The sequence below is a fragment of the Poromitra crassiceps genome (assembly GCF_964638095.1).
Source record: "Poromitra crassiceps genome assembly, chromosome: 3".
Lineage (NCBI taxonomy): Eukaryota > Metazoa > Chordata > Actinopteri > Beryciformes > Melamphaidae > Poromitra > Poromitra crassiceps.
The window spans coordinates 65,525,217-65,539,865 of record NC_139625.1 but is presented as its reverse complement, the minus strand read 5'-3'; the positions used below and the strand labels follow the sequence as shown (position 1 = coordinate 65,539,865).

General features: G+C 44.6%; 1 protein-coding gene across 1 annotated transcript in view; it reads left to right on the top strand.

Moving 5' to 3' along the window:
* Positions 1-676: 676 nt before the first annotated feature.
* LOC310773224 (voltage-gated inwardly rectifying potassium channel KCNH7-like) overlaps positions 677-14,649 on the top strand; it is a gene marked incomplete at both ends in the record, with an annotated part of 106,782 nt that continues 92,809 nt past the window's right edge. The window contains 2 exons of the mRNA XM_083633115.1: positions 677-752; positions 2,238-2,468. Coding sequence (XP_083489241.1) covers positions 677-752; positions 2,238-2,468 — 307 coding nt within the window. The remainder of the gene's footprint in view (positions 753-2,237; positions 2,469-14,649) is intronic.

The window sequence follows — 14,649 nt, the reverse complement described above, 5'->3', positions numbered from 1 at the left end:
TGACTTTTCAACTCGTTACATCCATTCCAAGCTTCTTCTTCTTCTTCTCCAGAAGCAGCCAAAACTCAAGGATTGGGCGGATTCGAAGATCTGGACCCAGGAAAGTAGGCAGCTAATGTTAATTTCTTCCACTAGTCGATTCAGTGTATCATCACGGTAACGCGTTAATTAAGTAATCCGTTACCACCACCGTCTTTCGGTCTGGCGCTTTGTCTACGCCTGCATCCATGTGGGTTTTGCCTTCGCAGTGTCGGTGTTGAGCCTCTCCGCTCTGCCATTGGCCGTCACGCATCACTCTTCCCTTCACAACAATAGGCAACAGACACACGCGCGCACCTACACACAAAACACCGGTGCTTTCGAGGAGCGAGTGACGGGGAAATGTGTGTGAAACTGCGGCTGACCGACTCTTTGCTTTCTCTCCTCCAGCTTCACGCCAGCGAGGAGCGCGGTGAAGCCGCCTCTGACATGCGCTCGCCCGGGGACGCATCGGAGTTGAAATAAGGGGGGTTCGGAACAAGCAGAAGGGGTGAGATTTTTGTAAGGATGACTGACTGCTGACAAAGAAAACTGGGAGCCCCTCTGGCTTCGGCTGTCACCCGCTACAACTTGATAGAAGGTATTTTTTTTAGGACAACCAAACGTTTTTTTTATTATTATTATTTGGAGGGGAACCATGCCTGTCCGGAGGGGTCATGTTGCGCCACAAAACACATTTTTGGGAATAATTATAAGGAAATTCGAAGGACAAAGTGAGTATATTTCCTTCTCTAGTGTGGGTGCGTTGCGCTGCCTTGTTTGGCTTTGTCCTGGTGCATCCAGAGAACAAGGAACAAACAAGGGAACAAATTAGCTTATTTTTCATTGCCAAACCCGATTTTAGATATTTCCAGTAATCTCGATATATGTGTGCGAGTCAGACATCCAGGAAAGGTCATAAGTTAAAGCCTGTTCCCATATAGCAGCAGGTCTGTTTTGTAGCACAGTAGCGCTGAGGTGCCTATTCATAGTGCTCTTGCTCCAATGGAAATTGGTGAAGTTAAAAAAAGGTGCATGTGAGAAAGGATTAAGTGACTTAATTACAGACATAACCCAGAAATAACTGCCTTACCCTTATTAATTAAATCCCCCAGTTATGTTTTGTTTAGGCTAATAGGCTACATAGATTATTCATTGGAGGCCTATTGGATAACCATCACCAATCTACCTATAGGCTACATCTGTGTTTGCAGCTGGAAATATATATAAAAACAACACTTTTCCTCACATTCTAATTCCTGTATTGTCTGTGTATCCTTAAATAGCTCCCTAAACATAAAAGGTGCAATAATTTAGCGTGTATCATCAATATAATTGTAAATTCCCACAACAGCTATTGGGCAGCTCTCACAAAGCAATTCAGCCTATGAAGTTTCATTTTACATATCCATGGGGACAGCTGAGCACCTATATTTAGGGGTGTAGTGGAGGGTAATCCCATGCATGTAAACGCAGTATACCCACCTTTTTGTTTATGAAATCAAGATCAAACATAGAATAATAACATCCTATGTTTGATTTTGTTAACCAATTTCATTTGTGCGTAATATATATTTCATATTTATCGATATACCCAGATGTTTACTTACACTACATCACAGGCTACAATACACTCACCGAGCACTTTATTAGAAGCACCTACATGTATATACGACTGCTTATTCACCAATTATCCATTCAGCCAATCATGTCACAGCAATGCATAAGATCATATAGATACCGATCAGCAGCTTCAGTTAATGTTCACATCAAACATTAGAATTGGGGGAAATCTCAGTCTCAAGCTCAGTGACTTTGGCCGTGGCATCATGGCTGTTGGTGCCATGGCTGTTGGTGCCATGGCTGTTGGTGCCAGACGGGCTGGTTTGAGTATTCCTGAAACTGCTGATCTCCTGGGAACAGTCTCCAGAGTTTACACAGAATGGTTCAAAAAACAAAAAGACAGAGGTCAGAGGAGAATGGCCAGAGTGGTTGGAGCTGACGTCACTTATGTCACTTTGGTAGCTGCTTGACACTGAGCTGAAAGCTGATACCTGTATTAGTAAGATATTCCCAATAAAGTGCTGCTCGCTCCGTGAGTGTCTGTCTTCTTTGCTGCATGGTGTTCTTGTTTACAGTACATGATATTCTGCTCATGAACAAATGAACGCTCTCGCAATCCTCCACTTAATAAAATGTCCCCCTCTACCCGTCCACAGATAAGAAATTCATCATAGCCAATGCCCGGGTGCAGAACTGCGCTATTATCTACTGTAATGACGGCTTCTGCGAGATGACGGGCTTCTCCAGGGCGGACGCCATGCAGAGGCCGTGCACGTGTGACTTCCTGCACGGCGAGTTCACCAGCCGGCACGCGGTGGCCCAGGTGGCCCAGGCGCTGATGGGCTCCGAGGAGCGCAGGATAGAGATCACCTACCACCGCAAGGATGGTGAGTCCTGTTGTGCTGCTGTGTGTGGGCTATAGCTGGAGTGCGCGGCACCGCAGATGCAGCCGCTGCAGAATTCACACTTTTCTCTTTGCTTGCTGAAGATCCCCAAGGAGGCAATTGTTTGGAAAAGTAATGTTTTGTTCTGTTTTCCATCATCACAATTGCTAGGAAGGGCTAGACTCAGTTCTCAATCTCTAGCCGCATCGCTCAACTAGAGACTGAGAACTTTCTCCCAGCTTTCGTTGTTAAAACTGAGTGGAAACGATTTGAGAGTTTAGAAAAAATGGTGTCGCAGAACCAATCCAGAGTGTTCAGGGCAGCCCTTCATGCAGAAGGGGCGGTGACATGCAGAAGCCGCGTGCTTGTAAACGGATAAAACGGAATCAAATAATGTCACGTTGCTCGGGACATGCATTTTCAGTGTTTTAAAAAGCTCTGTGTTACAAACTGGAGATACAGCAAGTATCTCCAGTTTGTTTCACTAGAGAGGATAATGTGGGGAGAGCGTCATTTCCGGTAACTTGACAAAGTGGCGTAGGTTTGTTAGTGGCCGTTCTCACCTCCGTTCACGAAACTATTTTTGACAAGGAGTTCCCAGATGATTGGTATGCAGAGATCTCCGCTTGTCTGGGAGCGAAGAGGAAGGGCCTGTTCATTAGCTGGCTGAGAGACAGTTAAGTTTTGTGTTGCAGTGTATGACTTTGGTTCCGCTGTGTACCATTCAGGAAGGAATTCCCTGCAGGATAGATGCAGGGTGACTGTGTAAAGGGCGACTTCTGCAATGTCTAACACTCCAGGTATGCAGTGGGTCATTTTTAGTAGCGACTCGGCTCTATGTGGAGCATTTTGCAGGACTGGCATCACTGAGTTCACCCGTTTGGAAGCCCGGGGCTGGGATAGCAGTTCTGAATGTTTCCTTCACTGTAAAGTCCAGTTTTGAAGTGACGCAATCTCTGGGTGGCCGGCGGGGAAAGCTGTTCATTAGGCTGCATGGCTGCACAGTGTAGCCTGGGTATAGGATGGAGCTGACTTCCCTATAGAATAACGTGTTCATTAGGCTGCATGGCACAGTGTAGCCTGGGTATAGGATGGAGCTGACTTCCCTATAGAATAACGTTGGTTGGCTTCTCATCTGTTCTTGTTCTCATCATTTTCACAGAAAATAGCCACTATACTGTATTCCACCATCTTCATGCACCTCACTTAAATCTTCTAATTAAAGACTTTAAAATCAGGTACAATGTTAGCAGTAACTGATGTGACTATCCTACTGTATGTAGCTGGCTGAATCTGTACTGCCCACCCATAGCTTAGTACAGTGGTTCTCAAGTGACACAAACCCCTAAACTGACACAAATTAGACCCCCCAGTTAATAAGAGTTTGTCCCAGAGTCATCCATAAGATTTTTGCTTTGAGATGTTTTATTACAGAAAATATGAAACCCATGATCGTACATTCTGTCATCGTGTTATGGATGCATTATAGTGAAAATAAATGAGCCCCTCTTTTTTGCTGGGGACCCCCTGGAACCCCCTCAAGGGCCCCCTGGGGGTCCCCGGCCAGAGCCCACTTTGAGAACCACTGGCTTAGTATAATCTATGGGCTGGCATATGTTGCTTATGAATACTGCACGCAGATCATGACTCGGCATGACAGCTGCTATTGTTTTGATGAGTTACAAGGCGAGCCCCCGAGTGAGAGTTTAAACCAGTCGTATCAACTATCCTGGTTCAGGCAGAGTTCATGCAGTGACCTCTAACAATGACATATGCAGTATATCCACACGATTAAGCCTCCTTGCGTGACAGTTAAGGTGTAATCATTGGGCTTGGTGAAGTATGACGATGGCAGAGACACGGCTCAATAGTTTTATAAGACCTGACTGGGATCACCATTGGTCACACAATGATTATAAACTTATATCATGGCATTGACTAGGGATGCACATTTTCCACAAATTCCAGAATCGATCATTGGTAACGTTACCGATCAATCAATCGAGTAATTGTAATTAAAAATACAACATTTTCCAAAGCATACCAAATGCGTATTTTCCTCAATAAAACCTTTATTTATACAGCAGCATCTTATTGTATATTTCTCACAGCATTGCATAGCATAGCCTACGTTATGAAACACATAAAAACATAGAGGCATAACTTTTAGACATGTCAACATTTGCCCAGAATCCCCGCCGCGGCCGCTGCCTAGGTCCAACAGGGGCTCACTTACCGCAGATTGTAAATGTTTTCTGCTCGCAGTGCGTCGCAGCCGTCGCAGCTCTTAAACGCTGATGCCGAGTTGCTCAGCTCCAGTCCACGTGAGACTAGGATCCAGGCAATTTATCCAAATTAACATTGTTCAAGTGATTGTTGTTGTACAGTACGTGCGTCGCAACTCTTCCTCTTCCTCACTGATGGTGGGTTGCTCCAGGTTTGAGGAAGAGGAGCTAGCCAATTTATCCGAATGAACACTGTTCAAGTGATAGAGCATCTTATGACTTGTCTGAAAAGGGCTATATTAGTGATGTAGCCGAGTGTCCGGGTCCGCTTATTACTTACACTTTGTTAATAAAAAAAGAAATGAGAGAGTCAGGTTGTAACGTTATAACACGCTTCCACATTGGTTGCTGTGAAAAGGGCCTATAAGAGAGTAACTGTGAAAATAAGGCTCCTGATCTGGAGGAAGGATTCAAGTTTGCATCAGGTTACAAACAATCGCTTTTCCCATGGTTGGTTAGAGAACTAAGATGGCATCCAGGAGTACTATGGCTTTGATCTGTGAAAGGAGCTCTGAGTCAGCAGTGATGGTGGCATAATGCTCTTTGAAGATGTGTAATTCACACTCATGCAGGTATAAGAAAAGCTAGTGGGAGAGAAGGAAATGTGGCGTGGGACAGGTTGAAGATCATGCAGGTATAAGAAAAGCCAGTGGGAGAGATGGAACTGTGGCGTGGGACAGGTTGAAGATCATGCAGGTATAAGAAAAGCTAGTGGGAGAGATGGAACTGTGGCGTGGGACAGGTTGAAGATCATGCAGGTATAAGAAAAGCCAGTGGGAGAGATGGAACTGTGGCGTAGTAGGACAGGTTGGAGATGGTTTACAGAATAGTTAGGAATGATGGCATCCATTCCTTGGAGAGAAAGCTGTGTGAGGGGGCAATGGTCAAAAGAGTGAGATGGAGCTACACAATAATGCTTGAGGGAATAAGGCTAGACGAGTAACGACTCCGCTTATGTTTTGTTAAACATCCATGCAACCTCTATCATTGAGACTGTCAATATTTGACCAGTATAACACTCACCCTGTCGTTTCCCAGTCCTTGAGAGGAGAGTGTGCCATAGTGAATGTGTAATTTCCGCAATGCAGAAAACGAGGACGGAATCATGGAATTTGATAATAAAAATTTAATCAACTGTAAAACATGGACAATCGCAGAATTAAAAAATAATCCATGATTTGGCTGAAATTGATAAAAATCAAAAGTAGGACGAATTATTGTAGTAACCTAAATGATTTCATAATGATAGAGAAATAATTCAGTTTTTGATTGGGATGTTTTGAGAGGGGGGTTTGTCCTGCGTCCCTTACGTCACTTCACAACTTGGTTGTGACTTTGAGAAACTTGTGGAAGATGATGTCTGAGATGGCCACTTCATTAAAAAAACTGAATTTGGGGAAAAATAGAACAGAGTTTGGAAGAAACAGAAAGAAAGAAAAAAAATGTCATAGGGCCATAATTGGGGGGGATCCAAAAGTTTCACATCTCACCCGACCGTGACGTGTGATGCCTCTCTAGTATACTGAGTATTCTCATCCGAGCCAAGCTGGGGGTTCCATCTGCATTGATCTGCTGAGCAAACAGCATTAATGAGGACACAAATACCTTCATGTTGCATTGATCTTCAAAACTGGTGTGTTGGAGAGGGGAAATCAATGAAGGCCGGATGCCCCCCTGCACCGGCTGGCCCCTCAGGAGACCTGGATAAAAGGAGCTGGAGGGCTTCTGGCTGTGGGACCTGCAGCGGAGGAGCAGGCCTCATTACCATTCTGAATCCCCTGTCTCTAATTACCTCAGTAGTGTCCTCTCACCTGCCTCACTGCCTTCTCCAGGGAGGGTCATACACTTTCAACCAGGCAAACTGCTCTTACAATCCTCCTTTTAATAACAAGCAAATAGGGCTGCATAATTAATCGCAGATCAATCAATCAATAATCACATAATGCGGGGGCGGCAATATGGAAGTGTTGTATTTTGAATTCCCGGTGTGGTATATCAAGCATAATACATTATGTATGACCAATCATAACCTTTCAATGTGCAACATGCACCCATGTGACCAAAAACCAAAGTTCAGATCGAGAAGCAGGCAGCTTCGCTGATGAAGGGAGACAGAAACCTTGCATAGAGTGTCAGCCAAAAGCAAAAGTGCAAAATACTTAAAAGTGGATTATCATCTGCTTTTTTGGAGATACATTGGTTTTAAACCAAACAAGTGCAGATTCTGTGCCAAGTTGGCCTTAGGGTTGTAACTGTGCCCCAAAGCAATAAAGTAGTTATTATTTATTTGAATTTTGTAAGACAGCAACGATGAAAACAAGGGTTTCTAGACACTACTACTTTGAGGAATAGTGGGGGGGGGGGGGGGGGGTGGAGTGAAAGTGTCTGTTGAGGTGCATATGTGCAATAAATTCAGGAAAGTGAGAAATAATTGTGATTAATAATGCTGATAACAATATGTAGCAAAAATAATAGTGGTGTAATTTTGGCCATAAATGGTAGCTCTGTAAGCGAGCATGAATTTATAAAAAAAAATCATATTCAATTTTTTGACGCAACCTTCCAGAGCCTCTGTCAGTTGTCATTCGCCTTCCTATCACCTACTCTGTACCTCCCCTCACCAGAGAGAGAGAGAGAGAGAGAGAGAGAGAGAGAGAGAGAGAGAGACGCGCACACACACACACACACACACACACACACACACACACACACACACACAGCTCAGTCTCCATCTCTATTGTCTCCTGCATTGGAATTCCAGGGGAACCGTGATTGCTGCAGGCTGATTGCTCGTCTCGTGGTGGACCATTGGTTTCTGCAAGGCAATCTTCTTCTTTTGAATCCTGTGACCCAGGGTCCAGAGAAACCCATCGCCCGCTGTCCTTTACAGTCCGTGAAGGAGATTCTGCTCGTCAGCACAATCTGCGGCTGATTCTTAATGCTTTATGATTTGTGCCTCTGGTCAACCCCTGGTCCTATTGCCTCTTAACGCACGCGTCTCTGTGACCTCGAGAAGTAGCTGCGTGTGTCATTTTGGTGGCAGAAGTTTATTAAAAAAAACCTGTACATGACATTTAGACGCTGAGTTGTTCGCTGCACTTGCTTCGAGTCTAATCTCTTAAACTCCGTACAAACTAGCTTTTCTCAGTGTGGGCTTTGTCATTCTGATTTTGTCCAAGGTCATCTCTCTCAATTTCCCTTCCTTCCTTAAAGTGCCATCCTTACACACTTTTAATTGACCACGTTAAGAATTCCTGTTGTGTGCTGACTGCTGCTGACAGATGTTACTGTCATTTGTTATGAGTAATAATAGGTTTGCTCTAAGCCTAGGGAATCCTGAACATGTACAGTAGCCTAACTAATGTCATGTGAATCAAGAGACATTGTAATGTACTTTTATCATCTGAATTAGCCTGTATATTAATTTCACCACCACACATTGGCGCATGTCTGCTATCCTGTGCTGTTTCCTTCCATTTCCCCCCATATTGCTGCGTTTTAGTTATTGTCTCCATTCTTAAGCAGTGGAAAACATAAACCTGTGCCAATGCAAGAGAACAAGAGAAGAATCCTGCGGTAATTGCTATGCATAATGTAACGTGTGTGTGTGTGTGTGTGTGTGTGTGTGTGTGTGTGTGTGTGAGGCATTTAAACAGGTGTGTGTTATGTCGATGTCTGTGTGAGAGTGTATTTTATTTGTGTACGTGTTTGTTTGCTCTCACATGTGTGTAGTTGTGTGTGTGTGTCTATGTATCTCCTCATAGAGGAGTGCTTGTGCCTGTGAGAGTGTGTGTCTTTGTGTCTGAGTGTGTGTAGATTAGACCATGCAGATCTCTCCACCACCTGCACAGCACTCAGCCAGCCAACTTCACATTTCACCTAATCAAATGCAAACTGGAGCCAAACACTTGCCAGATAAAAGAATTGGTTCACAAACCAGGGACAAACTCATTAGCTAATAATCGTTGCAAATACAAACTTTTTCATTCTTCTAACGTGGGCTTGAAAATCTTGGCAGGTAGACTGGATTCTAACAACGTGAAAAGTTGAAAACTTTTTGAGGCCAGCTATTTGTAGTTAGTCTGAGTGCTTTAGATGTGGTTTTTCAGATATCTAACCCCTTTAAGCACATGTGTCAAACTCAAGGCCCGCGCGCAGAGTCCATGGTGTCCGTGAGAGGTAGCAAAGAATAGCTACAATTTGCACAATACAATTATGTGGCCGCCCGTAGCTAAAAATACCTATTGTTAAATGTTTAATAACCGATAATCTTATCAATATGATTTGTATTGGGCTCACTAGCTGTGCAAGCTAGCTATCCAACCAGTTAAACAGTCCCAGAAAAACCCCAATCCACATGTTGCAGATTGTCACTTTAAATTCATATTTTTTATCTCTTTAGATAATTTGAAAGCGTTGAAGGAGCCTCATATAGAGCAAATGATGCTCTATATGAGGCTCCTTCAACGCTCCAACTACAGATGTGAGCAGCCCCAGGAACTAACACATGACAGAGCATGACAAGCATGGACAAAGCGTCATTCTGTGGGCATACAGTACATTCTGGACCACTGCCAGGGTTTGGGGTTCAACTCCCTCTGTCACCATCTGTTTCAAATCTTACATAATGACAATGTACTGCGCTTAGAGAGCACAGGGACATTTCAGACCTGCATTGAGACAGCATCATGGCTTAGAGAGGGCAGGGACATTTCAGGCCTGCATTGAGACAGCATCATGGCTTAGAGAGGGCAGGGACATTTCAGGCCTGCATTGAGACAGCATCATGGCTTAGAGAGGGCAGGGACATTTCAGGCCTGCATTGAGACAGCATCATGGCTTAGAGAGGGCAGGGACATTTCAGACCTGCATTGAGACAGCATCATGGCTTAGAGAGGGCAGGGACATTTCAGGCCTGCATTGAGACAGCATCATGCGCTTAGAGAGCGCAGGGACATTTCAGGCCTGCATTGAGACAGCATCATGCGCTTAGAGAGCGCAGGGACATTTCAGGCCTGCATTGAGACAGCATCATGGCTTAGAGAGCGCAGGGACATTTCAGACCTGCATTGAGACAGCATCATGGTGCTTAGAGAGCGCAGGGACATTTCAGGCCTGCATTGAGACAGCATCATGGCTTAGAGAGCGCAGGGACATTTCAGGCCTGCATTGAGACAGCATCATGGTGCTTAGAGAGCGCAGGGACATTTCAGGCCTGCATTGAGACAGCATCATGGTGCTTAGAGAGCGCAGGGACATTTCAGGCCTGCATTGAGACAGCATCATGCGCTTAGAGAGCGCAGGGACATTTCAGGCCTGCATTGAGACAGCATCATGGTGCTTAGAGAGCGCAGGGACATTTCAGACCTGCATTGAGACAGCATCATGCGCTTAGAGAGCGCAGGGACATTTCAGGCCTGCATTGAGACAGCATCATGGTGCTTAGAGAGCGCAGGGACATTTCAGACCTGCATTGAGACAGCATCATGCGCTTAGAGAGCGCAGGGACATTTCACGCCTGCATTGAGACAGCATCATGGTGCTTAGAGAGCGCAGGGACATTTCAGACCTGCATTGAGACAGCATCATGGTGCTTAGAGAGCGCAGGGACATTTCAGGCCTGCATTGAGACAGCATCATGGTGCTTAGAGAGCGCAGGGACATTTCAGGCCTGCATTGAGACAGCATCATGTGCTTAGAGAGCGCAGGGACATTTCAGGCCTGCATTGAGACAGCATCATGGTGCTTAGAGAGCGCAGGGACATTTCAGGCCTGCATTGAGACAGCATCATGGTGCTTAGAGAGCGCAGGGACATTTCAGGCCTGCATTGAGACAGCATCATGGCGGCCACCGTGTTTTGTTTTGACCTCAGTCAGCTGGCTCTTGTTATATTTGTTAACGTTTTTGACCCATTGATTTAAGCGGTTTTATTGTTTTAACTAAATTTGTTTTATTTGTTTAACCAATTTATCACAGCTCCATTGGGTTTTCTTTTTATTGGACTATATTCAGCCAGCTCAATAGCCAAGCCGCCCCCGTTATTTGCTTGGCTAGGCTCGCCTTTGGCCTGTGGCCAAGCTGAACATATATCTGCCCTGTGAGGACTGTGTACTGCTTCAGAAAGCAAACAAGAATATTACTGATCTCCTCAAGGAACATATTGGGCGGCTCTCTGATGAATTACACATGAAAGACTCACTTCTGTCCAGCTTTATGGACGTGGCTTCTGAGCAGTCTAAACGGATTGCCACCCTCAGCTCAGCTATCCACGCCACAGTCCTGTGGGACCCTTCCACTTGTCCACGACCTTCCTCCCGCTCAACACCCAACCATCAGTGGTCCTGGGCAGAGGTGGTGCTCCATGGCAGATAGAGATTATTATGATGATGATGATTTTTTTTTTGTATTATTATTATTATTGTTATTGTTATTATTATTATTTGATGCTCCACTACTTCTTTCTACCTTCAAGTTATCCTCTCCATTCAGCTCTCGCATTTGTAATGCAACCTCTGCAACCAAATTCTCTGAGGCTTTCCTGGCAACTCAGAGTGATATATCTGTCATGACATCCCACAGCCATACTGATCGATGAGTTACTCACTCAGTTTAATGAAACCTGTTTGGTCATATTCGATTTTGTTGCTCCTCTCAAAAACAGGAGGTCAAAACCACGAGCTCTTCTGTGGCTCATGATATAGTTGGATTATTTGCTGGCTTTCAGGATCCTCATTTGGGGCTTCCTGCGGCACTTGCCATGGGTGCGATTGTCTTGTGGGTTGTTTCTCACGGGCCCCTTGCATTCAGGCTGTTTCCCGCGGGGGCTCGATGGGGTTTGGATGGGGTTTTGCTGGTCGGTCTGTCAGGGGCGTTGCTCGTCTCTCTCCTGACTTGGCAGTTGGTTGTTGTTTTTGGGGGTGGGGGCTGTTTCCGTGCATGGGGTTGCCAGGAGGGTCATGCTGGTGGGTTTGGGGAGACAGGGGCAGTCGCCCGGTCTGGGTCCTGACAGGCTGGACTGCCTGGGGTCTGCTGTCACTGCTGTGCATGGGGGGTTATTTGATGGGCGGGGGGTTTACGCAGTGGAGTCATTTGGAGTGGAGGCAGTGCTTTGAGGCATTGCCGTTGTCTCAGCTGTATTTCTCGGTTTGGTGCCGCCCTAGTGGATCAGGAGTATTCGTCTCTTTTGGGGCACTGGCCATTTCTTGGTGGTTCCAGACCACCAAGTGTAGCCTTGTACCTGTATCTCCTATTTATTGCTTTATTGTGTTTGGGCACACACTTTAAAGTTCTTGAAAGCTGGAAGTTGTGTTGAAGGACCAATAGGAGGTGCTCTTCCCTCTGGTCTCATGAATAATATCCCTAATGCCCCCAAGGCAGAGACAGGGACTCTGTCCTGTGAGTGAGCACTGTCCTTCGGATGAGACATTAAACTGAGGTCCTGACTCTGTGGTCAATAAAGTCCTTGCAAGAGTAGGGGTGTAACCCCGGTGCCCTGGCTAAATTCCCACACAATATTATTATTATTATTATTATTATGGTAACTGTAGAAAAGGGTCCATAATGGCCCACCGCCAGGCCTGTTCTTGGGGCAGTCGATGCCCACGAGCCGGCGCGCCAACGACGTAAGTCAAGTCAAGTCAAATTTTATTTATATAGCACCTTTCATACACAAAGGCAATTCAAGGTGCTTTACAAAAAAATAATCGAAAAAACAAGCAGCAAAGCAATGCACATATAAAAAACACATAAAAAACACAGCCGACAGTTTTAGTTAAAATATATACTCAAATTAACAAACATGAAACATTATTTCTGTTTTAAATAAGTTACAAGGCACTCTTCAGTATTATTATTACATGTACAGTCCATTTGTTGGAAATGTACAGGAAAAATCTTTTTAAAATTACAGGCCGAGAGAGGCAGTAGTTTAGTAGCAGTTAAAAGCAAGAGTAAACATAAAGGTCTTTAGCTTGGATTTAAAAATAGGCAGAGTAGGGGCAGATCTAATGTGTTCAGGGAGTTTGTTCCAGTTATGAGAGGCATAGTGGGAGAACGCGGCTTCACCATGTTTAGATTTGGTCCTTGGGACAATTAGTAGACCAGTGCCTGAAGATCTCAGGGATCTGGATGGTTCATAGTGTAGAAGCATTTCAGAGATGTAGTGTGGGCCTGACCCGTTGAGAGATTTGTAAACTATTAGCAGAATTTTAAAGTCTATTCTAAGATTTACTGGCAGCCAATGCAGGGATTTGAGAACTGGTGTAATGTGTTCAGCTTTCTTGGTTCTTGTTAGAACTCTAGCAGCCGCATTCTGAATGAGCTGAAGTTGTTTAACAGCTTTTTTGGGAAGACCATTGAAAAGACTGTTGCAGTAGTCTAGCCTGCTAGAAATGAAAGCATGAATTAGTTTTTCAAGATCTTGTTTGGACATATAGCCTCTAATCCTTGCTATATTTTTTAGATGATAGAAGGCAGATTTTCTTATAAGCTTGATGTGGGAGTTGAAATTTAGATCAGAGTCAATAATAATGCCAAGATTTTTTACCTGGTCCTTTGGCTTCAGAGATAGGGATTCGAGGTGAGCAGTAACTTTGAGCCTATCTTCTTTTTTGCCGAAGACAATTATCTCTGTTTTGTCTTTATTAAGTTGGAGAAAATTCTGGCACATCCAATCATTAATTTGCGCAAGGCACTGACACAGTGACTCTATGGGGGCATAGTCATCCGATGAGAGGGCTATGTAGAGTTGGGTGTCATCTGCATAGCTATGATAAGCTATTTTGTTTTTTTGCATAATTAGGCCCAGAGAGAGCATATAAAGGTTAAACAGGACAGGACCTAAAATTGATCCTTGGGGTACCCCACATGTAATGATGATGACATCATCAATGATGACGTCAGAGTTCACCTGTGAGGTCATCGGCGACGTCAGGCGGTCTAGGCTGACTGTGATGGCAGACGGGACTTTACGGGGTCACCGATGATGTCATAGCATAGAGTTCACCTGTGAGGTCATCGGCGATGTCAGACATAACATATATATACAAGGTGCTCTGTGACGCTGTATCCGGTATTCTTACTTACTCTCTATTTCTACTTCATAATGTCTACCCTCACCACGACCAAATCCAAACCCGAGCTGAATCCTGGCTGTCTTACAACCAGCCAGGCCCTGGTGACCGACTGCCTTACAACCAGCCAGGTCACGAGTGGTATTCCTTCAACCGCGTCCGAGGACCGACATCTCTGTGGTTCTGATCGACCACGGCCCGTGAGCCCTCATCTACGATCCAGCACACTTCACGAGGCAAGCCCACAAGCTTCGCTACAGTAACAATTAATGCTTCTTAGTCTGCTGTGTTTGATATGTGAATGGATGCATTGTCATCACGTCCCATACTTCAGCTTTACAAATAAATTATCCAGGTTGCAGATTTAGCCAGTAACTGCTTGTCTGTTGTAAAAATAAATACAGCTACAGTACATCCAAAAAAAAAAAAAAAAAAAAACTACAGTTCTAACCAACGCAACACATTTATTCAGCAACAATTACTTGATTTGCCTCTCCATTCAAGTATTCAAATGGAATAATTACAGCGTGTTGGCTTTTGTACTGAAGAGCGCACTCTCCAGGTCCTTGGTCTATCCAGAAATCCATAAGCTCAGTGTGCAGTAAAAGCTCTCAGTCGTAAAAGCTCAAGTTGTAATTGCATTCAAGTTGGTTCTGCTTCACATTGATGCACGCTGAGTCATCAAGGCACCTTTAAAATGCCTCGTATCAGTTTAGTATTTTGAAATATTGCCACGTGTTTGGTATCATATTATTCTGTTTGGTAGCATCTTTAGTTTGCTATCCAAACAAAAGAGCAAGAACAGCTCACCTTGGGGACAGAGATGT